The sequence below is a fragment of the Clarias gariepinus genome, chromosome 4, assembly GCF_024256425.1.
Source record: "Clarias gariepinus isolate MV-2021 ecotype Netherlands chromosome 4, CGAR_prim_01v2, whole genome shotgun sequence".
In the NCBI taxonomy this organism is placed as follows: domain Eukaryota; kingdom Metazoa; phylum Chordata; class Actinopteri; order Siluriformes; family Clariidae; genus Clarias; species Clarias gariepinus.
In genome coordinates this window covers 751,111-778,364 of record NC_071103.1, presented here as the reverse complement: position 1 = coordinate 778,364, position 27,254 = coordinate 751,111, and the positions used below count along the sequence as shown (strand labels likewise).

The following is a 27,254-nucleotide window of genomic DNA, read 5'->3' as shown; positions in this document are numbered from 1 at the left end:
GTGGATAGAGAATGTGTACAGTACATAATTCATTCCGGAAGTGGGCTTGTTTATCAAAACACTCATAAATCAAAGTGAATTTTTCCATAAGAAATAAGAAAAAAATTAGATTATTCATTCCACAACCCCAAAAAATAAGTACATAAAAATAATTAATACAAAATATAAAGTAAAAATAAAACAACCTGCAATAACCTGCACCTTACCTTTAAAAAAAGTAATAAAAAAAGACAGATAAGTGTTCCTGTTATCCACGCAGTCGCTGTGTGTGTGTGTGTGTGTGTGTGTGTGTGTGTGTGTGTTTGCGTGTGAAGTTAAAGTAAGAGGAAAGGAGGAATCAGACCACCTCTCTTCTCATCAACGAATTAATCTGCACTTTACCTTTAAAAAGAAACGCAACAGAGCAGTGTTTCAGTGTAGAGTGTAGTGTGTGTGTGTGTGTGTGTGTGTGTGTGTGATGGTGAGAGGAGAAGGGGTATGCGAAGGGGCACGGTGTCCAATGACTCGCGCGCACACACATAACAGCAGGCTGATACAGGAAGAGAAAATGGTTCTTTAACTTCTCTATGGAGACTTGTTTTTGCTCTACACACGTGTGTTATAATAAACAATACATGCGCTGTACGCACATGCATACAAACACAAAATAAAATATGTTTTACACACACACACATGGTCACAGTGCTATAGTAAACAGTAAACCGTGCCCGGATGTTGATTATACCAGTGAGAGACGCGTACTAAGACCCAGCAGGGGAGACGATTACCAACAATTCCGCAGCACAAGAGAGAGAGAAACCATTGGCTCAGTTGTGATCATGTGATGCTCAGCGTCGAAACAAGAAGCGCATGCGTGATACATAATACTAGGTACTCGTAAACCAAGACTTGTTTGTTTTTCAAGTCAAAATTTATTAAATCTTTGCTCGTCTTGCGGAACACTCGTGAACCGCGTTACTCGTAATCCGAGGTTCCACTGTACTTAAATAATAATGATGATGATGATGATGATAATAATAATAATGATTAAATAATATATATATTCTGGAATAATTCAATTAAATGAGCTTAAAGTGTACATAATTAAACTGACCATCTTGAGTCTTGTGTCTAATTCTGTGGTAATTTTGATATACTATAATTCACAAACACTTAAAGATTGCTTATGAAATAATTACATTTGTGCACACAATATAACAACTGCAGTCACAAAAACAATAAGCAAAGAGATTGAATCATTATTGAGAAATAATTTAATTATTTAAGAAATAACCAACTATAGACACAAGTTGGATACTGAATCACACAGTGTTGAGCTCCACTGCTCCAAATTGAGCACCAGCCTCATGACAGAGCGACATGCACTCCTGACTCCTGACTTTAACCAGTATTCACACTGACACACCTGACATGACAAACATCTGTACAGATTGGATGTGACAAAGATTAATATCTCCCATGTTGTATGTGACTGTACTCCTGTTTAAACATAACTATATTGCTTTTACAGATTAAACAGCTGCAGCAAGATTTATTCTTAATTTCCTGAACAGTAAAAAGGACACTGGAAGGAAGCACACCGCATAACAAACCCTGACAATGTGTGACGCCATTAAACAACCTTCTCTTTTATTTCAGGTACAGAAATTCCACTGGAGCAGCTGATGGTTGACTTTACTGTGTATAATGAAATTTATGAATGTTGTTTATATCTAACCAAAGGCTTTTTTATTGCAGCAACTGAAAAGGAGGAATTTTTGGGACCATTAACCAGAGATATCCCTAATTCATTCATATATAACACTAATCTGAGATCTGACTGATTCATATCCTGATGCATATCTTCTGTAGTGAAGGATTGATTTTTAAACCTAACACATGCATTCTCCGTCTCCCCCAGTTTACACTTCTGCTGTTCTGTCAGTCGGTATTTTTTTAGGATAATAATTTAGGAAAGGAAGAAGTGTGGAGCCCTTTTTCTGGTTTACTTGGTGTTGTTGTTTTGTGTGTCTTAAATCATTATAAATATGTACATCATTTACACATACTGTTTTGTGATTTTATTTAGGTCGACATTGTTGCGATTTTTCTCTGCTGTACACGTCAGTCACACAGAGGAGCCTTTCTTTCCCTCATCCCTCCCTAAACCCTTTTCCTTCCCTTTTTTTCTGAATAAATTAGATATTTTCCCCTAGGACCTGCCTCGTGTTTGTGGTGCCACCCATGTGTCAAACCCATTAAAATATATACAGTGGAGCCTTGGATTGTGAGTAACTCTTTCTGAGTAAGGTCTTGATATATGAGTTATACACATGTGCTTTGTCTGCCAAGCGCCACATGATCACAGCTAAGCCAATGGTTCTTCTCTTTCATGTGCTGCGCTCTGTGTGTGTGTGTGTGTGTGTGTGTGTGTGTGTGTGTGTGTGTGTGTGTGTGTGTGTGTGTGTGTGTGTGAACGCTGCACCTCAAGGCAGGAATCAAACCCAGACCCTGGTGGAGCAAGGCGACAGTGCTAACCACTAAAGGTGGTTAAAAAACTTAATTACAGTAATATAGAAACAGAAAGTCCGGGGTCATAAGAAGGTCATTCATTTTTTTAAAGCATTGATTAAAAAACATAGACATATAAAGTATATATATATATAGTTTTCATAAGGAAGAAACTAATTTGATTAACAAACTATGGCCAAGTCACATTGCTGCTACAAACATATCCACTCTGGTCTAAAGGACAGAAGCAGCATTCAGAGTTTAGAGAGTTCATTATAATTAAATTTACATCAGCTTTTACATACGGGTATTTGGTGGAACCTTTTGTCCAGAGTAACTTAAAGTGAAAGCAGCTGAATAAATCTGTAGTGATGTAACACATGTAAGATGAGAGCATGAGGGCTGGAGTCCTGCAACAAAAAGGAGAAAACTCCAGCATGAATGGAGGTTCTCATTAAGATCATGTGCAATGGTGCGATGCATTTATTATGCAGTGTTCACTAATATTCGAGCTGCAACCTTATCAGTTACCTTCCGAGCCTCTGGCTGATTGCTCAACCACTCACAGGCCCCAGAGTGGCCCGACAGTTTCAGTGGCTCCCAGAGGGCAAGCGATACTCGTGGTGTGGCAAGCCACAGACGGGGTCATGACAGGAGGGGGGGGGGAGGGATCAGTCTCGACCCAAAAGTCAAGACACTGCCATGCAGGGGTCTTCCTACCAGCTACACTCTCAGTTGAGCCCGAGCGGAGGTTCTAATCGATTCAGGCAAGCCATATAAGTCAGGGCCCGTGACACAGTGGACTGCCTCAGTTACACTATGCCTCAGATAAAAAACAGAGTTGTGTTCAGAATGGGCAGATCTGCAGGCTGCTACCCCGTGGAGTTCTGAACAAGCAGAGGCACATTCACGCAGACATGTGGTTGCTAAGCGATGCCGCCATAAAGTCAATCAACATGGACGGGTTACACCTGGTGGCCTGCCTATTTTAAGGGCCTTGATAACCTGCACACTTCGATCACTTCGATACCTGTGATCATTTGGGTATCACCGGTAAGGTATTACGGCCAAAGATACAACACAACAAGAAGAGGCCAAAGACCCAGCAGACGTCTTGATAAGCAGCCGGCGTTTTGTGAGAGAGAGTTTATCTCTGTTCATTCAATTACTTTAGTTTTTCCTTAATTTAATAAATAATTACTTTGCGCTTTCTCCTGGTGAAAGGGTTTTTTAGGTGTGTCTTATAAGCAGTATAAAAAAAACTCCTATATTATTGACCCTTTCATAAGCCTTGCGTTGGGGCCAGGGGTAGGGTTAGGGTTAAAGCATTGGACTACAGTTCGGAAGATCCCAGGTTTAAACCCCACAACCACCAAGTTGCCACTGTTGGGCCCTTGAGCGCGGCCCTTAACCCTCAACTGCTCAGATGTGTAATGAGATAAAAATGTAAGTCGCTCTGGATAAGAGCATCTGCCAAATGCCCAAATGTAAATGTAAGGTTTCTAATTAATATTATTACATCCTGTGGTACGGCTCTCTAATCCTCACCACATAACAAAACATTTGACAGAACAGGATAAGAATGTCAAATATCTCGATTCAAAAATACAAATTAAAAATTATTTTGTCAACACAATTAATGAATCAATAAATAAAAGGCTAAATATTCGATTATAGGGTATGATTAACAATGGATTAGTAGTTGTATCTATTAACCTGTGCACCACAAGAGGGCGCACTTTCAGTTCAAGAGCAGTATTATAATTTGGATCATATAAAAGGAAGGAAAACATAGTTTGAAATTTATTTAGGTTTATAGAAGCTAAACAATTAAAGCAGGAGCTCATTCCAAATAAAACATCATTCAAAATGTTCAATGTTTAAATAAAATCTTTTTTTTTTTAATGAACATGGGAATAATTAATTAATTAATTAATTAATTGATAAAAAATACCTATTGGCACTCTCCTGCCCACGCTGCAAGAACTGTATAAATCCAGAGTAAAGAAAAGGGCTGGGATATCACTTTGGACCCCTTACAACCAGGCCACCTTCTATTTGAACCTTTGCCGTCGGTCGACGCTATAGAGCACCGAACACCAGGACAGCCAGGCACAAAAACAGTTTTGGGTTTTTTCCCCAGGCAACCTTCCTCATGAACAGTTAAACATCATTCTAACTGTCTATACATATATGTGCAATATTGTGTACAGTACCTCTGTGCAATTTCAAGTTCAAGTTCAAGTTCAAGTAGGCTTTATTGTCATTACAACCATATACAGTTAGTACACAGTGAAACGAAACAACGTTCCTCCAGGACCAAGGTGCTACATGCAACATAAATCTACAACATAAATTAACAGAGACACTAAACTAGCTAACCAAGAGGCCTAGTTAGCTGGCTAGCAGAGACAGGACAGAGAGACCTAACATAAATTACAACATAAATTAACAAAAAACTAACTAGCTAAGTATAACATTTTTATAGACAACATAAAGTGCACGTGCAAATGTGCAAACAAAAGCAACAACAAAGTGACAGTGCGCAACCACGACATACCAGAACATAAAAATATGGTGTTAAACGTAACAGTTACAGAACATAAAATATGGTGTTGAGGTAGTGGGTAAACGTAAACATTCTTTAAAAACAGCAGCAAGAGGAATTAGTGCAAAATTAGTCCAGTAGTGATCGTTGTGCAAAAAGATAAACAGTTTGTTGGTGTAGGTCAGTGTGTCTGCACTTGTGTTGATTAGTCAGTCCAGTCCCAATATTTTGAGGTAGTTGAGTTAAGCTGTGTGATAATGTTTGTGTTAGTGTGTGTGTGTGTGTGTGTGTGTGTGTGTGTGTGTGTGTGTGTGTGTTTATCAGTCCAGTCCCTTTTTGTTGAGGAGACGGATGGCTTGTGGAAAAAAACTGTTGCACAGTCTGGATGTGTGTGCCCGAATGCTTCGGTACCTTTTTCCAGATGGCAGGAGTGTGAAGTGTGTGTGAGAGGGGTGTGTCCGATCAGCCACAATGCTGGTGGCTTTGCGGATGCAGCGTGTGGTGTAGATGTCTTCAATAGAGGGGAGAGAGACCCCGATGATCTTCTCCGCTGTCCTCACTATCCGCTGTAGGGTTTTGCGATCCGATATGGCACAATTCCCAAACCAGACAGTGATGCAGCCGCTCAGAATGCTCTCGATAGTTCCTCTATAGAAGGTGGTCAGGATCGGTGGTGGAAGCTGGGCCTTTCTCAGTCTTCTCAGAAAGAAGAGACGCTGTTGGGCTTTCTTGTGTAGGGAGCTGGTGTTGAGGGACCAGCTGAGGTCCTTCTCTAGGTGGACACCCAGGAATTTGATGTTTTCGACGATTCCCACAGAGGAGCCGTTGATGCTCAGCGGAGAATGGTCGCCTCGTGTCCTCCTAAAGTCAACAACCATCTCCTTTGTCTTGTCAACATTTAGAGACAGGTTGTTGTCTTTACACCAGTCCGTTAGCCTCTGCACTTCCTCCCTGTATGCTGACTCGTCGTTCTTGCTAATGAGACCCACCACGGTCGTGTCATCAGCGAACTTAATGATGTGGTTCGAACTGTGTGTTGCTACACAGTCGTGAGTCAGCAGTGTGAACAGCAGGGGACTGAGCACGCAGCCTTGTGGGGCCCCAGTGCTCAGTGTGGTGGTGCTGGAGGTGCAGTTTCCGATCCGTACTGACTGAGGCCTACCGGTCAGAAAGTCCAGGATCCAGTTGCAGAGGGAGGTGTTCAGGCCCAACAGGTTCAGCTTCCCAATCAGTTGTTGGGGGATGATAGTGTTGAATGCTGAGCTGAAATCTATGTACAGCATTCGAACATATGTGTCTTTCTTGTCCAAGTGTGTGAGGGCAAGATGTAGTGTAGTGGAGATGGCATCGTCCGTTGAGCGGTTAGGACGATACGCAAACTGCAGTGGGTCCAGTGAGGAGGGCGAGCGTATTTACTGTAAACCGAGCGTATTTACTGTATAATACCACAGATATTTATATCACTTATTTAAAAGTATCTCACATCCTACTCCATTTGATGTCTACCTTTGTTTTGTTTTTTTTGTCATGCTGTTTTGTCTTGTCATTTTTTTGTTCTGGAAGCTCTGTCACTAAAACAAATTCCTTGTACGTGCAAGTGCACTTGGCAATAAAACTCTTACTGATTCTGATGAAATAAGAGAGCAATATAAGGTGTAATGGTTGTTAAAGGAAGTACAAATGTTTGTCCTGAAAAGGAATCAGCCAATTATAGTTTAATTGGTTACTCAAGCTACTTTTTGTCATGTTTGGAAAAGTTTCAGGTTTGTTATATGATAAAAGAGTATCAGCGAGAATGAAAGGAAAGGTGTACAGGACAGTGGTGAGACCAGCGATGCTCTATGGCTTAGAGACAGTGGCACTGAAGAAAAGACAGGAGGCAGAGTTGGAGGTAGCAGAGCTGAAGATGTTGAGGTTCTCTTTGGGAGTGACAAGGATGGATAGGATTAAGAATGAGTTTATCAGAGGGACAACCCACGTTAGATGTTTTGGAGATAAAGTCAGAGAGGCCAGATTGAGGTGGTTTCAACATGTTCAGAGGAGAGATTGTGAATATATCGGTAGAAGGATGCTGAGGTTGGAACTGCCAGGCAGGAGGTCTAGAGGAAGACCAAAGAGGAGATTTATGGATGCAGTGAGAGAGGACATGAAGTTAGTTGGTGTGAGAGAAGAGGATGCAGAGGATAGGGTTAGATGGAGGCAGATGATTCGCTGTGGCGACCCCTGAAAGGGAACAGCCCAAAGACAAAGAAGAAAGAAAAAGGTTGGTAATAAATATTAGGTTAATTTTATTGAGAAGGTATGTGTATAAATAGTTGTGATCCATTACCAGTTTTAGTACTGAGATCATTTGGGGTGTTTTTGTTTTATATGGGCAGGATATCTGCACTGCCTAGCCATTTTTTCACAATATGATCTGGCAACCCTAATAAACACAGAGTGACCTTATACTTATATGTTTCACTCAAGAATGAGGCAGAAATATGAAGAGTAAGTCAGTTACTCACAGTAGTGTCTCCAGTGTACAGTGTGGATCCTTCAGTAGATCAGAGAGCAGCTTCACTCCTGACTCTCCTGGAATATTACTAAACAGATCCAGCTCTCTCAGGTGTGATGAGGAGTTTAAACTCAGAGCTGAAGCCAAAGCAGCACAACCTTTATCTGTGATACTGCAGCAAGACAACCTGCAGAGAGACAAACATCTCACAGTTACAGTGAACATTACTTACTACACTGTGTGTGTGTGTGTGTGTGTGTGTGTGTGTGTGTGTGTGTGTGTGTACCTCAGTATCTCCAGTGTACAGTGTGGATTCTCCAGTCCAGCAGAGAGCAGCTTCACTCCTGAATCCTGCAGGTTATTGAAACTCAGGTCCAGTTCTCTCAGTCTGGAGGAGTTTGAGCTCAGAACTGAGGACAGAGATCTACAGCTCTCATCTGTCAGGTTACACTCACACAGCCTGGAAGAGACATGATGAAATAGTTAAATATGTAATTGATAAACTATGACTGTGTTACTGTGACTGTGTGACAGATCTAAGTGTCTCAGCTCATAAGAGACGAAGTTTTAAACAACAATAATGGAACAAATGCAGGAGGAAACACGAGATATAAACAGTTTGCAATTCACAAGTTAGAACTTTATTTATTGATTTTTATAGAGTTAATCTAGAAGTTTAATAACATTTTCATATAAACAATCAAAAGGACACTTATTACAATTCCTATTAAACAGGTCACGATCAGTCTAAGAGCTCCATCACTGACTATAAACTGTAACACACTGCTTTCATCACCATCACTTTCATCACCATCTCCTACCAGCTCCACACTGCTCCAGTATCAGCTGTGATTTAAATAAACGGCAAGTCACACATATTAAGTCTTTTCTAATAATCTTTGATTAACAAACTAAACACAAAAAAGGTCTTCATAATTAGCCAATCTATTGTGTCTGGACAGTTAAAGTCATAACTTTAAAACTTCTAATAAGATAATTAACATCAGTTGAGTCAGTTGGAGGTGAACCTGTGGAGCCTGTCTCGAAACTCTGTGTCTCTTTGTGTGACGTCATAAAAAAGAAATAACAGTAAATCTGCCAAAACCCCAGAAAAAAAGTGAACCTCCACAAGTCTGGGAACAATTTCTAAACTCCTGAAGGTGCCACATTCATCTGTACAAATAAAACTAAACAATCTTAAACACCATGAGACCAGGCAGCCACCATACACTCAGGATGGAGAAATGAAGTTTACTTTAGTACTGTAATAAACGTACAAATCAATCACAAAACAACAGCAAAGAGGAAGAAGGCACTTCTCCAAAACTACAATAAAACCAGACTGTGGTTTGCAGCTGGACATGGGGACAAAGGTCTTACTTTTTGGAGTAATGTTCTCTTGTCTAATAAAATAAACATGACTGTTTGGCCATAATGACCATCATCAGTGCTGCTACAGACTGAATGTGGAAGTCACTGATGAACACCGACAGTAGACAGTATAGAGACGTACAGTACAGTCGACCCAAAGCAGACCTACAGGTTGTACAGCGCTGCAGCTCTACAGTGAATGTGTTCAGGTCTAATCAAATAACATGAGATTTATATTCGTAACTGTTATACTCCTCCCACTACTTGTGTGTGTGTGTGTGTGTGTGTGTGTGTGTGTGTGTGTGTGTGTGTGTGTGTGTGTGTGTGTGTGTATACAGTATACCCCAGTTTCTCCAGTGTACAGTGTGGATTCTCCAGTCCAGCAGAGAGCAGCTTCACTCCTGAATCCTGCAGGTTATTGCCACTCAGGTTCAGTTCTCTCAGACTGGAGGAGTTTGAGCTGAGAACTGAGGACAGAACTCTACAGCTCTCATCTGTCAGGTTACAGTAACCCAGTCTGGAAGAGAAATGATGGAACATCTGGATATCTGATTGATAAACTATGTCCTTTTTATCAATTGGGAAATAAACTGTTTCTCTGAACACAAACGTTTTGTTTCAGAATAAAAACATGCAATAAAGAGACTGTGAGACAGATCCAAGTGTCTCAGCTCATAAGAGACAAAGTATTAAACAACAAGAAATGGAACAAATGCAGGAGGAAACAGGAGATATATTTTGAAAAGAAGAACAGGCAAAGATGTCACTCTCTACATGTGCAAAGCTGGTCGAGACCCCAAAGACTCTCAGCTGTAATTACAGTGGAAGCTGGTTCTACCAGCAAAGTATTGACTCAGGGGGGTGAATACAAATGCACACCACACTTTTCATATATGATGTGCCACTTTGTGTTGGTCTGTCACATTAAATCTAATAAAATACAATTACATTTGTGGCTGTTAGGTGACAAAATGTGTAAATGTTCAGGGGGTGTGAATACTTTTGCAAGGCACTGTATATAGAATTAATCTAGAAAGTAAATCTAATTCTCATATTAAAGGTCACATATTACAATCCTTAATAAACACGTCATGATATGTCTCTGTCCAAAGTCTGAGTTTTGTCCAAAATGTGTCTGTTGATGTTCCACCAGAAATAAACCTCAGATTACTTTTAGAAACTTTCTTTCTGTTTTACTTCTTTTTTAAACGCTTTGTTTCAGCAGAGGTGGACAAAGTACACAAATCTTACACTTGGGTAAATGTAGAGATTCACTGGGACAAATATTACTCAAGTAGAAGTACCGAAGTGCTCAACCCAACATCTACTTACGTTTCGTGTGTGTGTGTGTGTGTGTGTGTGTGTGTGTGTGTGTGTGTGTGTGTGTGTGTGTGTGTGTGTGTGTGTGTACCTCAGTATCTCCAGTGTACAGTGTGGATTCTCCAGTCCAGCAGAGAGCAGCTTCACTCCTGAATCCTGTAGTTTATAATTCTTACTTAGGTCCAGTTCTCTCAGTCTGGAGGACTCTAAGCTGAGGACTGAGGACAGAGATCTCCAGCTCTCATCTGTAAGACTACACCATCGGAGCCTGGAAGAGACATGATGAAATATAATGAAATACAGCTTATAAATGAGGTGGGTTATATCAATAGGAATATAATATAAAGAGACTGTTGTGTTCGAGCTCCATCTGTCTCATATAAGATATAAGGTGTCTTCTCACTCTCTCACTCTCTGTAGATCTCATCCTGTACAGGGGCTGCAGGAGGCCTGGAGCCTGGGCACAAGGCAGTGTACACCCTGGATGGGTTGCCAGTACATCACAAGGCACACAAGCACACACACACACTCACTCATACAATGGGCAATTTGGAAACACCAATTATCCTACCCTGCATGTCTTTGGACTGTGGGACTTGGAGGAAACCCACCATGGGGAGAACATGAGAACTGAAGACCTAAAGTGTTAATCGAACCCTGAACACTGGAGGTGTAAGACTACATTTGGGCACTGACACCAGATGGTCAAGTTTAGCTAGAGGGAGTTTCCTTCTATCTTCTATTATGCAGGTCTTCAGCTGTGCAGTTGTCAAGGGTCTTCATTGTCACCTAAAGCCCCTTCATGGTGCACCTCACATTCTCAGTTGAAGCAGGCAGGCCAGTCTGGTACCCTTACTCTCATCAAATAATATTATAGGATTGTTTTTAATATAGTAATAAAGTTAAGAGACTTTACAGATGAGTTCTTTTCATTTTTATTGACCATTTCCATACTGTCCCAACGTTTGTGTAATTGAGGTTGTAAAAAGAACAATTATAGGACAGCGGTGGAGACACAGACATGATACAGGTGTATGAGTGTGCTCTATATTACTCTCCAAGATCCAGACATCCAATTCCTAATCTGGTAAAAGGATTTGTTTTGTAAAAATTATAAAGTTATGTTGGTGACTTGATTTGGTTTTTAATGTACAGTGATACCTTGGATTGTAAGTAACTTGGTCTGTGACTGTTTAACAAGACAAGCAAAAATTTTTAATAAACTTTTACTTAATGAGGGAGTGACGTCTGGCAACACGAGTAGTACGTATACACTTTGCTGAGCGTCACATTGTCACAATTGAGCCAATGGTTCTTCTCTCTCCCTCTCTCGCTGTGGGATTGTAGGTAACCGCCTCCCATGCTCGGTCATTGTGACCAGAGAGCAGTGATTCTGTTAGTGAAAGTGAAAGTCGTCCTACATACAGTAATATTAAAAGTAGTAATAATACTTTTAGTGAAGTATAGTATAGGCAAGCACTTAAGTATTGTGTTTGTGTATTTATGCCACTTTCTGTGTGTGTGTGTGTGTGTGTGTGTGTGTGTGTGTGTGTGTGTACTTGAGTGTCTCCAGTGTACAGTGTGGATCCTCCAGTCCATCACAGATCAGCTTTATTCCTGAATCCAGCAGGTGATAATTGTGACCCAGGTCCAGTTCTCTCAGTCTGGAGGAGTTTGATCTGAGAACTGAGGACAGAGATCTCCAGCTCTTCTCCGTCAGAAGACACCCACACAGACTGAAAGAGAAGTTATGAAATATCACAACACTGATCTTATACACACACACAACCTAATGTGTGTCTTTCTCCTATTCGTTCTCTCAGGTACAGTGTATTATAACACCATGAAGACACCATGTGGTGCTAAAACCTCATGTACACAACACACGTGCGAAAGTGAGCAGCCAATTCTGATCCGTGTTCAAGTGTCTACAAACTACATTTATAGTCTCCTAACATTACATAGAGCTGTAATACAGCTTCTGCTTGGCTGCTACTGAGTCTACAACAGGATAATATTTCACCTTTTCTTCAGATGACAGTGAAAGTTAGGTTCTAGCCACTCGGTGTCCTGCCATGTGCTCACATGTTATCAGGAAAGGCTGAATGTCATCATGTGGTGGAAGCTGAGACAGCAGCCTCTGAGCCTCGCTGAGGGATCTTTTAATTACAGTGAGTCAGGAAGAGGCAGGTTTAAATGATCAGGATTAAGAGAGTCGATTTGGTGCTCAGTTCACAGTAATGTGATTTTAATAAGAGTAGTTGAAGTTAACCTGGATAAATTCTTATTCTTACACAAAGAGACTGAATCTCTTCACCCTGTTTCTACCAGAATACTTTCAGATCAGGGGAACTTTTCATAGTGAAAGGAGGCTCTCTTTTCTGTTCGCTAAAATAACCTTTGTTCCACAGATCTCAACAGGATGTTACAGAAAGATTGATGTCTAGAAATGTTCTCAGATCCAAATCAGTTACCCTCAGTTATGTTGTTTGCATAAAAGGCCCTGAATTACCATCATCTGAGGGGGTTTAAAACCATTAAAAAAAACTTAAAAAGAAATAATAATGGAATATTTTCCATTAAGACAACTTGGAACTTACTTCAATCAATCAGTGATATTTAAGGGGCACAATAGGAGGATGGATTTTCCTCTCTATGTGGTCTATGACTGATCTATGATTAATCATGAATTTGACAGCAAAAAGAGATTAATCCATTTTGGGCCATTTTTTGTGCCTGCAGGTTCACATGGGTCTGCAACAAAACATTTCTGTTAAACACTTTAAACTAGCACTGATTTTGCTGCATTTGGGAGTCATGATTCACTTTAATATTCATGGAAGTAATATTTACTTATGAGATATGCAGCCACTTTGTGTATAAGAGACTTAAGAGACACGTGTAGTGTGTGGGGAGCTGTAGTATGTGGTGTATTCCTGGTTATGTCTGCTATGCCATGTACACCAATTTAAATTTCTGAACTGTATTATAACCTTAAGGGACCGAAGACAAATATGAAGTTGTTTTATACCCAATCTGCCCTTATACACATCGTCCCTATGCTATGAGAGGGTTCTGTCTTCATGTCCTGAAGTTTTTTTTAACTATAAACTTTTAAATTAAAAAGGTTATATGTGCACTACAACCCAGCAGTTTTCTCCTTGTTCTAATAAAAAAAATCATGAGTTTGCTATATTAATAATAATAATTAATCAATTAATAATTAATACTTAACTACACTATTGTTGGCATTACAGTCATTGCATACTTACACCAACCCAACTGAGGGCATGCACAAAAGGTTTTCTAACAAATTAAAAACATACTTTGTGCCTTTTTAAAATATAGACATTTTTTTCTAAAAACTGAAATATTAGATACATAATGTTGCTGTAAATAGTGCTCAAGCATATTTTACACCAAATCAAAAAAATTTATGTTTCAGATCTATGCATTATAAATGCCTTGAGTTTCAAGCAAACCCTGCAAGAGTTGGTGCATCATTTAACAAACCATACAATGATGCATTTATTAACAAAAGAGAAAATACTCACTCTGCTTTTCTGGAAGCTCTGACCACTGGTAGCAACCTCAGAAGACACTCATCAGATGGGCCATATCTCTTCAATTTAAACTCATCCAGCTCCTGTTCTGAGGTCAGTAACACGAACACCAGAGCTGACCACTGAGCAGGAGAGAGTCTGACTCCACTGAGACGATGCTGATATTCCATCTTCAGGTACTTTTGTACTTCCTGCACTAGAGACTGATCATTCAGTTCATTCAGACAGTGGAACAGATTGATGGATTTCTCTGGAGATGGATTCTCCCTGATCTTCTCCTTGATGTACTTCACTGTTTCCTGTTCGCTGTGAGAGCTGCTTCCTGTCTGTGGCATTAAGCCTCGTAAGAGAGTCTGATTGGACTCCACTGAGAGACCCAGAAGAAAGCGGAGGAACAGGTCCAGGTGTCCATTCTCACGCTGTAAGGCCTTGTCCACTGCACTTCTGAGGAAATCAGACATGTTTGAATTTTTGAAGGAATTAAAATATCCAATCTTTTGCTCCATTAACACATTTCTTTTTTCAATGATAAAGCAGAGAAACACATATAAAGCAGCCAGAAACTCTTGAACCATCAGATGCACAAAGCTGAAGACCTTTCCCAGGTGAAGCCCAAACTCCTCTCTGAAGATTTGTGTACACACTCCTGAGTACACTGAAGCTTCTCTGACATCAATGCCACACTCTCTCAGGTCTTTCTCATAGAAAATCAGATTTCCTTTCTCCAGCTGTTGGAAAGCCAGTTTCCCCAGTGCGAGGATACTCTTTCTGATCTGCTGAGGATCAGGGTCACATTTCTGATGGTACTTTTGGTCCTTTTGTTTGATATGAAAGATCAGGAAGTGTGTGAACATTTGAGTCAGAGTCATGATGATCTCTCCACTCTCTTCTTCACTGAACATTCTCTCTACAACAGTGGCAGAGATCCAGCAGAAGACTGGGATGTGGCACATGATGTAGAGACTTCTTGAGGACTTGATGTGGGAGATGATTTTATTGGCCAGGCTCTGATCACTGAACCTCTTCCTGAAGTACTCTTCTTTCTGAGTATCACTGAACCCTTGTATCTCTGTTACCTGGTCTACACACTCAGGAGGGATCTGTTTGGCTGCTCCTGGTCGAGAGGTAATCCAGAGGAGAGCAGAGGGAAGCAGGTTCCCCTTGATGAGGTTTGTCAGCAGCACATCCAGTGAGGCTGCCTCTGTCACATCACATAGTCTTTCATTCTTCTGGAAATTTAGAGGAAGGCGACACTCATCCAGACCATCAAAGATGAACAGAAATTTGGAGGAGTCACAGTCTATTAATTCTAGTTTTTCCATTTCTGGAACAAAGTGATGAAGAAGTTTTATTAGACTGAGATGTTTTCCCTTCATTAGATTTAGCTCTGTAAAGGGAAGTGGAAACATGAAGGTGACGTCCTGATTTTCTTTTCCTTCAACCCAGTCGAGAATGAACTTCTGCACAGAGACTGTTTTTCCAATTCCAGCAACTCCTTTAGTCAGCACACTTCTGATGGACTTGTCTTTAAAGAGATCATTACATTTGATGGGCGTCTCCTGTGTTGCTGCTCTCCTGGACGCTGTCTCCATTTGTCTCACCTCATGTTCATTACAGACGTCTCCACTCCAGCCCTCTGTGATGTAGAGTTCTGTGTAGATCTCACTTAGAAGAGCTGAGCTTCCATGCTGTGAGATTCCTTCATTAACTCTTTTAACCTTCTCTCTCAGCCTGGATTTCAGCTGTTGTTGATCCACAGGGATGAGATCTAATAACAGAGTAATAACATGTACCATGCAATCACTGAGCATAATATCAAGTAAAATTTATTATACTTTGCTAATGTCTAAAAACATAAAAGTACAGTACATTTCAGAGTTTTAAAATCATTTACTTATTTAGCTTGGTAAGCTTAATAAGATTGTTTTAAGTATAAACTAAATTTCAGTTGGTAAAGTAATGTCATGACCCTCACGGTTCTGCAGTGTGTTAGTGAGATCCGTGTGGTTCATGTTCTTCAGTGTGATCTTCAGCCCTCCCTCTCTGACACTGTGCAGGTCCTCAGCCTCCACCTCACTCTCAGTGCATGCTGGGTAATCTGGACTTGAAGTGATGACTTTGGGTTCCAGCTCCTGGTTAGAAACACATTCGAGCAAATCTCAGCATTGTAATGCTACACAGAGTTATTTCATTAAAGGTCTCTCCCTCTTTCAATTAATATTCTGTCGAATTTCTCATAATGCTGCTGAATGTAGAAAAAAACTGAGACACACAAACCTTGACTATGGAGTTATCTTTATTTCTGCTGATGTCTGGGTTCTTCTTTAGTGGACTGTGAACAAACAATATCATGTATCATGAATCAAATGTATTCATAGCTGCAGAGCACACACTGATAAACACAGAGAGATAATTAACGTTTGTCTCTTAACACTGATTTTAGGAGTTTTATTGATGTTAAATCCATTTTAAATTCCTAAATGTTTTAATTGATGAATGTAAAAGAAAAAAATGTCAATTTAATTGTTAAATAGTCATGTCCCAGGTATCAAAGTTCTTGTTCAGCAGCACAGAGTCTCCTCAACACCCTCTAAGGCTAGGGTCATGATGGGCTTCATAATGAAATAAGTGAGTTTGATCAGATGGAACACTGCTGTAAGATCCCTTACTATACTGACCTCAGATCACTGTCTCTGTCTCTGAAGGTAGTTATGGGTCTTATTGACTGCTCACTCTTCATGGACACACAGCTGGGTTCTGGTGAGTCTGATATCGTTCTCTTCATTGTTCTACAACACAGATATTATTAGAAATAGAAAATAAGTGTAAATTGTACTATTTGCACACCTGTCAGTCATGTCACAACACCAACTACCTCCCCTACAGAGGTAACTTCTACAGACAGAAACCTGCCTGTGCCATGGTGTCACCCATTGTATATTCTCTGTGTAGTACCCATTGTGTGTAGTATTCTATTGTGTATTCCCTGTGTCACCCATTGTGGCTAATTTATACATGGAGGATGTGGAGAAGAAAGCACTGAAGAGAGACCTAAAGACTAAATGGTTAGCCTTTCTGGTTGTTTTAACTCTAATGTCCCTGTCTATTGTCTCCCTAACAGCTCTCTCCTCTAACGACCCTCTGTCCTATTCTCACCTTCTCCATTGTTCGTGTTACAAGCTGTTTCAGACAGGGTAGGATCCTCTGACCTTGAAGGACCTAAATATGAGGATCTTTCCAATTCACCTTAGACTGAAGAAGCTACGTTGCTGAGTAGTGAAACATTTCTACTGAACTATAAATAAGTCCAGTTGACATGACTCAACTTCCAGAGAATGTCCCGCTCTTCCAACTACTGTATGTTAGGATTCTCGCATGTTTTGGATTATATGCTCTATGTGTCTTCAGTCCCATAAGTAATTAAGCTTTATTATTTAATATTAAAATGTTTTTTTTAATATATTGTCTCTGGTTTGTCTTTTGGCCTTAACCCTATCCTGTTGCTGTAGAACTCCCAAGCATTGTTAGTGTTCTGCAGATTTTGAGTCCCGTGTTCCCGTGTGTTTCCTCCAGTGATGTAGCTTAAATATTTAATGGCGGCATATGGTATGTATGTATGTATGTATGTATGGATGGATGGATGGATGGATGGATGGAAGATAGTGAAGTTCTTATTCCAATATTTTTAAGTCATCTTTCCATGGCAACATTTCCTGCCATGTGCTTTTACACTGGACTGTATACAGGGCTATACTGACCTCAGATCAGTAGAAAGGTCTCTGAAAGTAGTAAGGCGTTTTATTGACTGATCACTTTTCATGGACACACAGCTGGGTTCTGATGAGCTTGATCTCTTCCCCTCCATCATGCTAAAAGACATATTAATAAAGGCAGACATTAAAGAACTACTATCTGTTTATACCAGGGGTTGGCAAGTTTGGTCCTAGAGAGCTACAGTCCTGCAGATTTCAGCTCCAACCATGTAAAAAAAACTCACCTACCCATAGCCTTAGTAATCCTGAAGACCTTGATTAGCGGGTTCAGGTGTGTTTACTTAAGGTTGGAGCTGAACCCAGGATTTCTGGAGCTGAACACAGGATTGTGGCTCTCTAGAACCGATCTTGACTACTCCGATGTTCTGGTTTGCATGCCTGTAATTCAGTGGGTTAAGACATTGGACTACTGATTGGAAGGTCATAGGTTTAAACCCCATCATCACCAACCTGCCACTCTTGTCCCTTTAACTTGTATGATTTATAATGAGGTAAATGTAAGTTGCTTTGGTTAAGGCATCTACCAATACCATAACTGTAGATAAACATACAAACACACAGGGATGAATAGGATATGTTTTCAAGATTAAGATTCATTTATTTGTCACATGTACCTTACATCACACTGAAATAATTTTTTCTGTATATCCCAGTTAGGAAGTTTGGTGGTGCTGGAGCTTGAACCCCCGTCCTCCTGATCAGTAATCCAGGGCCTTAACAACTTGAGACCTTAACAACTGCCCCTGATCTACTGCAGCTAAACTTTCTGAAAGCCATAAAGTTGTTATTGATATCTTACTTATGAAAATATATTGATGTCCTGAGGCTACAGTCTAAACTTTCTCTGCCTTTCTGTAGATGCAGGGAGGAAGTCACGTGTGACGTTTCTTCTTAAGGTATAATTTTGATATAAAACACAAATTGAAATTGTTTCAGTTGTACAATCTTACAAGCTAAGATTATTAAAAAAAATTGTAAACGTTATAAGTTTAACACATCTAAAATGAAAATGTTAGAAAATAAATAGTGACATCCAGCTTTAATCCTAAACTCAAATGTCTTCAGTGTGAAGCTAAAACAAAAGAACGGACCCTACTTTTCCTATACAGTGGAACCTCGGATTACGAGGATAATTCGTTCCAGAAGTGGGCTCGTATTCCAAAACACTCGTAAACCAAATTAAATTTTCCCCTAAGAAATAAAAGAAACTCAAATTATTTGTTCTATAGCACAAAAAAATAAATACATAAAAATAATAAATACACAATATAAAGTAAAAATAAAACAAATTAACCTGCACTTTCCCCTTAAGTAAAAATAAATCCTGACAGATAAGTGTTTCCGTTTATGCGCACAGGCGCTGTGTGTGTGTGTGTGTGTAGGTGTGTGTGTGTGTGTGTGTGTGTGTGTGTGTGTGTGTGTGTGTGTGTGCGTTTAATGTGCATTAATTGAGAGACTGTTTTATTGGAAGAGTTAGCAAGGTACATCGCTAGTCACACTTGCATGAGCGCATACAAATGGAATCACTGCCGTAAAGTAAAAAAAACAACAACAAAAAAACAAAAGAACTTGCACTTTAGCTTTGAAAAGAATCACGACAGAGCAGAGTTTCTGTGTAAGGCAGAGCGTGTGTGTGTGTGTGTGTGTGTGTGTGGAAAACCGAGAGGAAAAGGGGGTGGGAGGGAGGCTGTAAAGGGCAAGAGTGTGTGTGTGTGTGGGAAGCCGAGAGAAGGAGATTACAAACACAAAATAAAATATGTTTCACACACATACGTGGTCACAGTGTTATAGTAAACAGTACACGTGTGCACGGATGTTGATTATACCAGTAAGAGACGAGCACTAAGACCCAGCAGGGGAGACGATTACCCACAATTCTGCACTGCAAGAGAGAGAAAAACTGTTTGCTCAGTTGTGATTATGTGACGCTCGGCGTCAAAGCAAGAAGCGCATGCGTTATACATGATACTCACGTATCACGAACTAACACAATCTTTTCATAATTGATCAAATCTATCAATCTTTTTACATCCATGAACACTATGGACAATTACACGCTCACCTTCCTTCATATATACACTACATGTCGAACGCTTACATCCTGGACCAGTGCACAAAGACACTTTAATAACCTCTGCACAAAGACACTTTGTTCTATGCATATTTGCACACACAGTACAGTATATTTCAATTTGTACAGTATTTCTATTTTTATGTACATCATATTTCTATTTTTATTTTTAGTTCTATTTTTCTTAGCACATGTCTATTTTTATTTTTAGTTCTATTTTTTCCTAGTTTAATTTAATTTTTTTTATTAATTTCTATCGTATTTCTTTTATTGATATTTATTTCTTATTTGTAAACTTTAATTCTCTTTTAGGGTCAATGGCAGTCGTATAATGCATTTCACTACATTTCGTACTGTGTATGTTTGTGTATGTGACAAATAAAATTTGAATTTGAATTTGAATTTGAATACTCGGTGCTTGTAAACCAAGACAATGCTTGTTTTTTTTAAGTCAAAATTTATTAAAAATTTCCTTTCTTCATTCCATTCCTTTCTTTCCATCCTCCCTCCTTTAAACATTTCGTTCCCCATTTTCCTAAATAAATTACCCATTTTTTCCTGTAAAACCTCGTCTAGCATCCGTGCTTCATGGTGCCGCCCAAGCAGCATGGGTTGAACCCGTTACAAGCTTTCCACGCTACCTTTAGCTTTGATTTTGATTACACACACTCTGTGGTGTTCAGTTCACGTGTCAATGATCCCTCGTGCTCCCAGAGCCGCTCTCACACACTCAGAGTCCTGGAATACGTCCCGTTCCATCAGGGATGAAACCCTCCATAGATGTGATCCTCTGGTGATTCAGTACATTCAGGTGGTCAGCTGACTTCATTTTATTGCCCCATAACGTTACTGAGTCTAGACCTGAGTAACTGATCAACCCCAGATCATAACACTGTCTCCAGAGGCTTGTACAGTGGACACTATGCATGATGGGAGCATCGCTTCATGTCCTTCCCTTCTCACCCTGACACGCCCATCACTCTGGGATAGGATCAGTCTGGACTCATCAGGTCACATGACCTTTCTCCATCACTCCAAAGTCCAGTCTTTATGATCCCTAACAAACTGAAGACTTTATTCTGATGAGTCTCAATAACAAGTGGTTTTATTATAGACACACATGTGTTTAGTCCTAATCCTGTGAGTTCTCATCACATCGTGTGTGTGTGTGTGTGTGTGTGTGTGTGTAAATGCTCTTACTTTCACTATTAACCATAGCTCTGGTTTCTACTGTTGATTTAAGAGATTAAAGTGATTTAAGCATGTAAGTGATCTCTATTCATAATGTTTTTCTTCATTTCTGTTTACAGTTTAGCTCTATCCTTCCAGGTTTTGATAATGCACTGCAGGGTTCTCAACCAAGTTCCAATAATTTTAAATCTTGTTTACTTTGCTTGTTTCAGCCCAATAATTTAACCTTCTGAAAAAGTGACTTTATTTTTTCCAGGTAGTGTGTACATGTACACTCACTGTGTTTATACTACTGACAGGTTTTATTTGACCATAAACACAAAAACAGCTGCAGAGGTCACACACACACTCACACACACACACACACACACACACACACACACACACACACACACACACACACACACACAGACATACACGCACACACACACATACAAAGTGTAAATGAGAGCTAAAAAAAATTACACGTTGACATTATCCAGCAGAAGACCCACTTCTGTCAAAAATTATTATTATTATTATTTTATTAGTAGTGGTAGTAGTACTGTATTGTTAATATTATATGAGTTACTGTACATTTAACCTGAGAGGATCTGACGCTCAATTTTACTGGGACGTTTTACTTGCATATGTTCTATTTTTATCTTCATTTAACATCCAGATCAGAGAGCATGTGAACACTCACACTGTTATTTTGTATCCTATAGTTTTTTTTTTGAAGCCTCCTATCACTCATTTATTTATTTATTTATTTATTTTCCTCTTCTTCTCCCCAGGATAATAGAAAGTGAAAGTATTGAGGCTTTTTACTGGGTTGCTTTCTGTTGTTGTCGTTGTTGACCTTTAAGTTTTTAAAGGGGTTAAAGGAAAACGCTTTTGGTGGAGGGGTCAGGGGTCAGGGGAGGACGCTTGACCTGAGCGTGCTGCTGTATGAACTGCTTAGAGGACACACTGGGCGTGTGGACATTAGATCAACATCAGCTCCGGTGTAACAATAGGAAATAAAAGAAAAAAGAACAAATGTAGAAAAAAAAGAGGAAAAAATGAAAAGTACAGAAATATATGTTAAATAGAGACAGAAACAAATTATTTATATTAAATTATTACTTTTGTTAAATTCTTTTTGAGGAAGAAATTTATGTTGGCAAAGAAAATATAAATTTAATGAAAGGTTTATTTTTGTAAAGACCAGATTTATTTTGTTAAAACGAGATCTTTTTCCTGGAAGAGGACAGAATCTTCCCTTAAAGTCCACACACTCACCCGTCTCCTGTCTCACCACCTCACTGTCTAATATATTTAAAATCTGAACTACAGAACAGACGATGCTGTTATTATATACTGTACACATCAATACTGTACTTAAGTCCGATCATTGTTCTTCATGTCATTAAATTCAGTCTTTGTCCCCTGTAAAATATCTACTTTCATTTTATTTAACACTGTGTGTATCGATACTTTTGCTCACCTAATATTATGTGTTCAGCCATGAAAGTTCTAATTTTTATCACATATCAGGAAATAAAAGCTGAAACTCTGATCTATCGTCTCATATTCATCCTCAGATCTCAAACCCAAAAGTCTTTAGTGTAAAATAAAAACTATAGAACTGACCTTACTGTTCCAATACTTTTAGACAGTTGTATTAAAGCTGCAGATTTACATCCTCACTGTGTTTATACTCCTGGAATGGTTTATTTCCCCTCGACGCAAAATGGAACTCTGATGTTCTGTCGCTTATCTGACCGGTGGGGAGGGAGGGGAAAGGTGCACACACACACACACACACACACACACACACACACACACACACACACACGCACGCATGCACAGATGACAAAGAGAAGGAGAGATAGAGCTGATTTTAACTGTAAGATTGAAAGTTTTACAAGAATGTTGTTAAAAAAAGGTTTAAATTATTTTATTTTTAGTTTTATGACACAATTATAATCTATATATCACACTCATGTCCTGTCAGGGTAAATATAGCTACACATAATTTAAGTATAACCTCACAATAAATGAAGAGGAATAAAAAAGAGAAAAGAGAAGTGGAAGAGTAGAAAAAAAGCTAAACACTGATAAATGTATCAGATGATGATAATTAAATATAATAACATATAACTGACTGCTGCTAGTCTAGCCTTAACTATGGGGGAGACTTGAAGAAATAACTAGTTGCGATGACTAAGTCTAGTGCGCCGCTGTCAGTCCACTTGTTAACTAAGATTAGTTCTGGTTTTTATTGTTCTTTATAAAACATGTTTTTTGAAATTGGTTTATCTTTATTATATTTATATTAATTTAGGAACTAAAACCCAGTTTGGGGGCCCCTGGGGTCTTCTTCGCTGCTAGTGGGAACCTCACTTTACCCTGCCAGGATCATCAATGCAAGTGTGTTGTTACAGTATAAATACTTTATTATCATGCATTTTTAAAAAACAATCATACTTTATGGGACTAATATATCAGCAGTTTTTGGACTGTGGGAGGAAACCAGGGTACACAGAGGAGACCCAGCAAGCACAAGGTTATTAGTTTGATATAAAACACAGATTATAAACTGTAGGTGTAAAAGCACCTTATTCAGAAGGAAGAAACTGATTTGATTAGCAAACCTATGGCCAGGTCACATGACTGTACAAACAGATCTGCCCTTTCATTACATTTGCATACAGGTGTCTGATGGAGCCTTTTGTTCTGGACAACTAAAAGCGAAAGCTGAATAAACCTGCAGTGATGTGAAACCTGTGAGGTGAGAGCATGAGGAATGAATTCTGAAAATAGGAAGTTAATATAAAACAGTGAGTAACAGACAGTACAGGCAGAGAGGAAAACAACAACAACAACAACAACAACAAGGTTCATTTAATGATGTGAAACCTGTGAGGTGAAACCATGAGCTGTTCAGGTGGTTGTTCACTTTAAAGCACTTTTTGTAAGTCACTCTGGATAAGAGAGTCTGTTAAACGCCTAAATGTGAATGTAGAACAACAGCATTCGTCATTGTTATTATTAATAACACTAATGACCCTCATACAGACATAAATAGTGACAAATACAGTGGAATAATGTGAATATATGTATCTGCTCCAAATACAGACATAGCAGGTGCGTGCGTGCGTGCGTGTGTGTGTGTGTGTGTGTGTGTGTGTGTGTGTGTGTGTGTGTGTGTGTGTGTGTGTGTGTGTGTTGGGGTGGAGAGGGGGCAGGGGAACAGGCAGGTAACTGGTGATGATCATCACTGATGTCTTATTACCAGCAGTGTATCTGTGTGTTGCTTCGTGCTGTCAGGACGACCTGTCAGGGTTTATGTTTGTGTAAAAGTAACACATATCGCTGCTCTGGATTAAAGGCAATTCACTGCAAAATGTCTAATAGACTGAGGAGTGATATAATGATGTTATGGGTAATAAATGGAGTGTAATAATGTCTAGTGAGACTAGAGGCAGGGTTAAAGATTGTGCAGGGAAAATGGTTGTGCAGGTTTAGAGAAGATGTGTAGCTAATGCTAAAAGGGTTGGTTTATTTTATTTTTATTTCTGAAACCTCACACATCTCTAACACTACTGATTATTTTCAATCTAACAGTTTTCACACCAAATACTCTCTGTGTTTATTTTATTACTCTTTAGTGATGTTTATAGAAGTTTCTTTTACATAATAATGTTTTCAAAAGTAACTTTTCTTACAGTATGTCACTTTTTGTACAGTATGTTCCCAAGACATTTGTACATAACTGTAAGTAAAACAGCTGGAGGTTTTACTGAGCTGCTGGAGAATGAGTTCTTCTGGTAACTTCTGGTCACAATATAAAATATTAATAGTATAAATATGGCAGTAGTATAAAGTCATGTTTTAGACAATTCTCATAAAATAAAAACAGTTGGGTGATTTATATATCCACCGGACCTTTATGTTAACTTTATCTTCAGGACTGTTTCTGCTCTGTGTTGGTGCTCAGTGTATCGAGTCGAAATCTAGAAATAGGAATATTATGGAGATCAGGTTTAAGTCACATAACCATTATATAATCTTTTATAGAATAGCGCCCCCTGCTGTTGTTCCAGGGAAGTGCTGGTTCCCTCTGGCCTGACTGATGGCCTCCTATGTCTTTTTCATTGTAGGTGTAACAGAGACAAACTCAAATGTCACCCAAACACCACTTTCCCATAAGATATTAGACATTATTTAACAAATACTGTAAATCAGGGTTATCGTAATGCTAGAAATCCAGAAAAAAAAAACAGTTCTGTCCTTTTGTGCAGAAGCATAAACCAAGCACACACTGGAAATGGAAAGTGTTGTTGTATTCACGATTGTCCTTTTCATTAATGTATTATAATATATTATAAATGATAAACTTATTGTCATATTCTACACAAAAATCTAACTTTACATACTGTAATGTATACTGTTTTTGCTTTCTAGTGATTTGCATTGATACTCACAGGTGAGCTTTCGTGCCCGTGTTTACAACAGTGTGTCACATGACTACACTGTCAGTGTCGTCTCTGTGCCTTCTGTTACCTGATTTCTGTTTTTTGTTTTTTTCTGATTTATTCATAGACAGTCTTAATTTAAAAAAATACACTGAGTAGACTTTTCATGAATAGTTTAATGATCATCATTCATCCTCATGTTCTGTTAGCAGGTCAGTACCTGGTTCTGTTTAAGGAGAACCCTGTTCTCACTCAGTGCGAAGCCAAACTTGTTGGTGCTCAGTTCTCACTCCCTAAGCTCTGGCTACCTGACTGTATGGCTGGCCTACTGCTGTGGTCTCCACACTTTATTTCACCATGGACCAGTTTTATGTAAGATATTCTTCAGACCAGTTACATGTTCTTAATAAAGCATGATAAAGGGCATAATAAATACAGCATACCATCATGCAGAACCAGTGTGAGCGCTGAGTGTGTTTCTCTGTGACGAGTTGGTCCTATCTAGGAGTGAAGGAAGACAATTTCACCCGAAGTGTGTTCATTATGTCTACTCTGCTAAGTAATTTCTTTTTACGTTGCTGTCACTGCAGACACCCCGCTTCACAAAGATAGGTTGTTGGAAGCGGGAGCAGGGTTCCCCCAAAAAGGTGGAAAAAAATGCACAATATCATGGCTGTGAGATTATTTAAAACTTGTAATTTATATTTTTTTAAGAAACTGATTAAACATGCTGTAGATTTAAAACATGATGCTGATTATCCAGGGTGTTTATCTTCTCTGATTTTATATATATAACTAAAAGCTGATGAAGCTGAAGTATTAAGGTTGTGATCAGTCAGGGTTACTGTTGTAGAACTTCTACATCTGAATGATTCAGGTCTTAATCCTGTAAGACAGAGAACAGGACATTATTAAGAACCATCAATCATTGGACTCCTTACACACACACACACAAATCCAATTAGTTAACAAAATAATAAAATAGTCAACAATTTTTCTGAAGACCAAAACAGATCAAGAAGCATATGTGTAAATCCTAAATTAATAAGTGTGTGTGTGTGTGTGTGTGTGTGTGTGTGTGTGTGTGTGTGTGTGTGTGTGTGTGTGTGTAAATCTCAGTTCCTTCAGTTTAGCAGAGAGCAGCTTCACTCCTAAATCCTGCAGGTTATTGTGACTCAGGTCCAGTTCTCTCAGACTGGAGGAGTTTGGGCTGAGAACTGAGGACAGAACTTTAATTCAATTCAATTCAATTCAATTTTATTTCTATAGCGCTTTTAGCAATTTTCATTGCCGCAAAGAAGCTTTACACAGTCAAATGAATTATTTAAGTTTGTATGAAATGTGAATTTGTATGAATCAAAATGGTCAGTTTGTCCCTGGTGAGCAAGCCGAGGGCGACAGTGGCAAGGAAAAACTCCCTGAGATGGTAATAGCAAGAAACCTTGAGAGGAACCAGACTCAACAGGGAACCCATCCTCATCTGGGTGATAACAGAAAGCAGTAAATGATCTGCATTTATACAGTGTGTAGGGTGGGAGGCAGTTCAGCTATAATAGCTGATGTTAATTGATGTTAATATGGAGTCCAGGTAGTTATTGAAGACCCAGGTAGACTTGTAAGAAGTTCCAGTCATGAACTATCGAACTGTCAAGTCCCCAGAGAAACAGTTGCCAACACCAGTCAAGGCCAGAACCATTTTCTAGGTAGAGAGAATCATTCCCAGACACCAGACGCATCCCAGAGAGACACACGGGGCATCCATGTGACGAGATCTTCAGCCAGAAGCGGAGCACCAGGATGGGTCAGACAGGTCCGGAGGGCAGAGGGAGTCTGGATCACTGGCAGCTCAGGAACGACATGTGTAGCTCGACAGAGGGAGAGAAAGAGTGAAAGGGGGAGACAGGAGGAGAGAGAGAAGAGAAAGAGGGGGGGGAAGAGAAGAAGAGGAGAGATGGCAGTTAGGTATGGTCACAGTCACAAAATGTATA

At 39.4% G+C, this 27,254-nt stretch overlaps 1 protein-coding gene across 2 annotated transcripts in view; it reads right to left on the bottom strand.

Moving 5' to 3' along the window:
* The window catches only part of LOC128520166 (NACHT, LRR and PYD domains-containing protein 3-like), a 29,700-nt gene extending 7,173 nt beyond the window's left edge, over positions 1-22,527 (bottom strand). The window contains exons 1-11 of one of the 2 annotated variants that reach the window (XM_053494259.1): positions 22,439-22,527; positions 17,548-17,658; positions 16,468-16,578; positions 16,067-16,121; positions 15,765-15,921; positions 13,781-15,557; positions 11,786-11,962; positions 10,318-10,494; positions 9,250-9,423; positions 7,822-7,995; positions 7,546-7,722 (exon numbers count right to left, since the gene is read on the bottom strand). In XM_053494259.1, coding sequence (XP_053350234.1) covers positions 7,546-7,722; positions 7,822-7,995; positions 9,250-9,423; positions 10,318-10,494; positions 11,786-11,962; positions 13,781-15,557; positions 15,765-15,921; positions 16,067-16,121; positions 16,468-16,578; positions 17,548-17,657 — 3,089 coding nt within the window. In that variant the 5' untranslated portion in view covers position 17,658; positions 22,439-22,527. The remainder of the gene's footprint in view (positions 1-7,545; positions 7,723-7,821; positions 7,996-9,249; positions 9,424-10,317; positions 10,495-11,785; positions 11,963-13,780; positions 15,558-15,764; positions 15,922-16,066; positions 16,122-16,467; positions 16,579-17,547; positions 17,659-22,438) is intronic. The other variant, XM_053494260.1, reaches the window with a different exon arrangement.
* Positions 22,528-27,254: the final 4,727 nt, after the last annotated feature.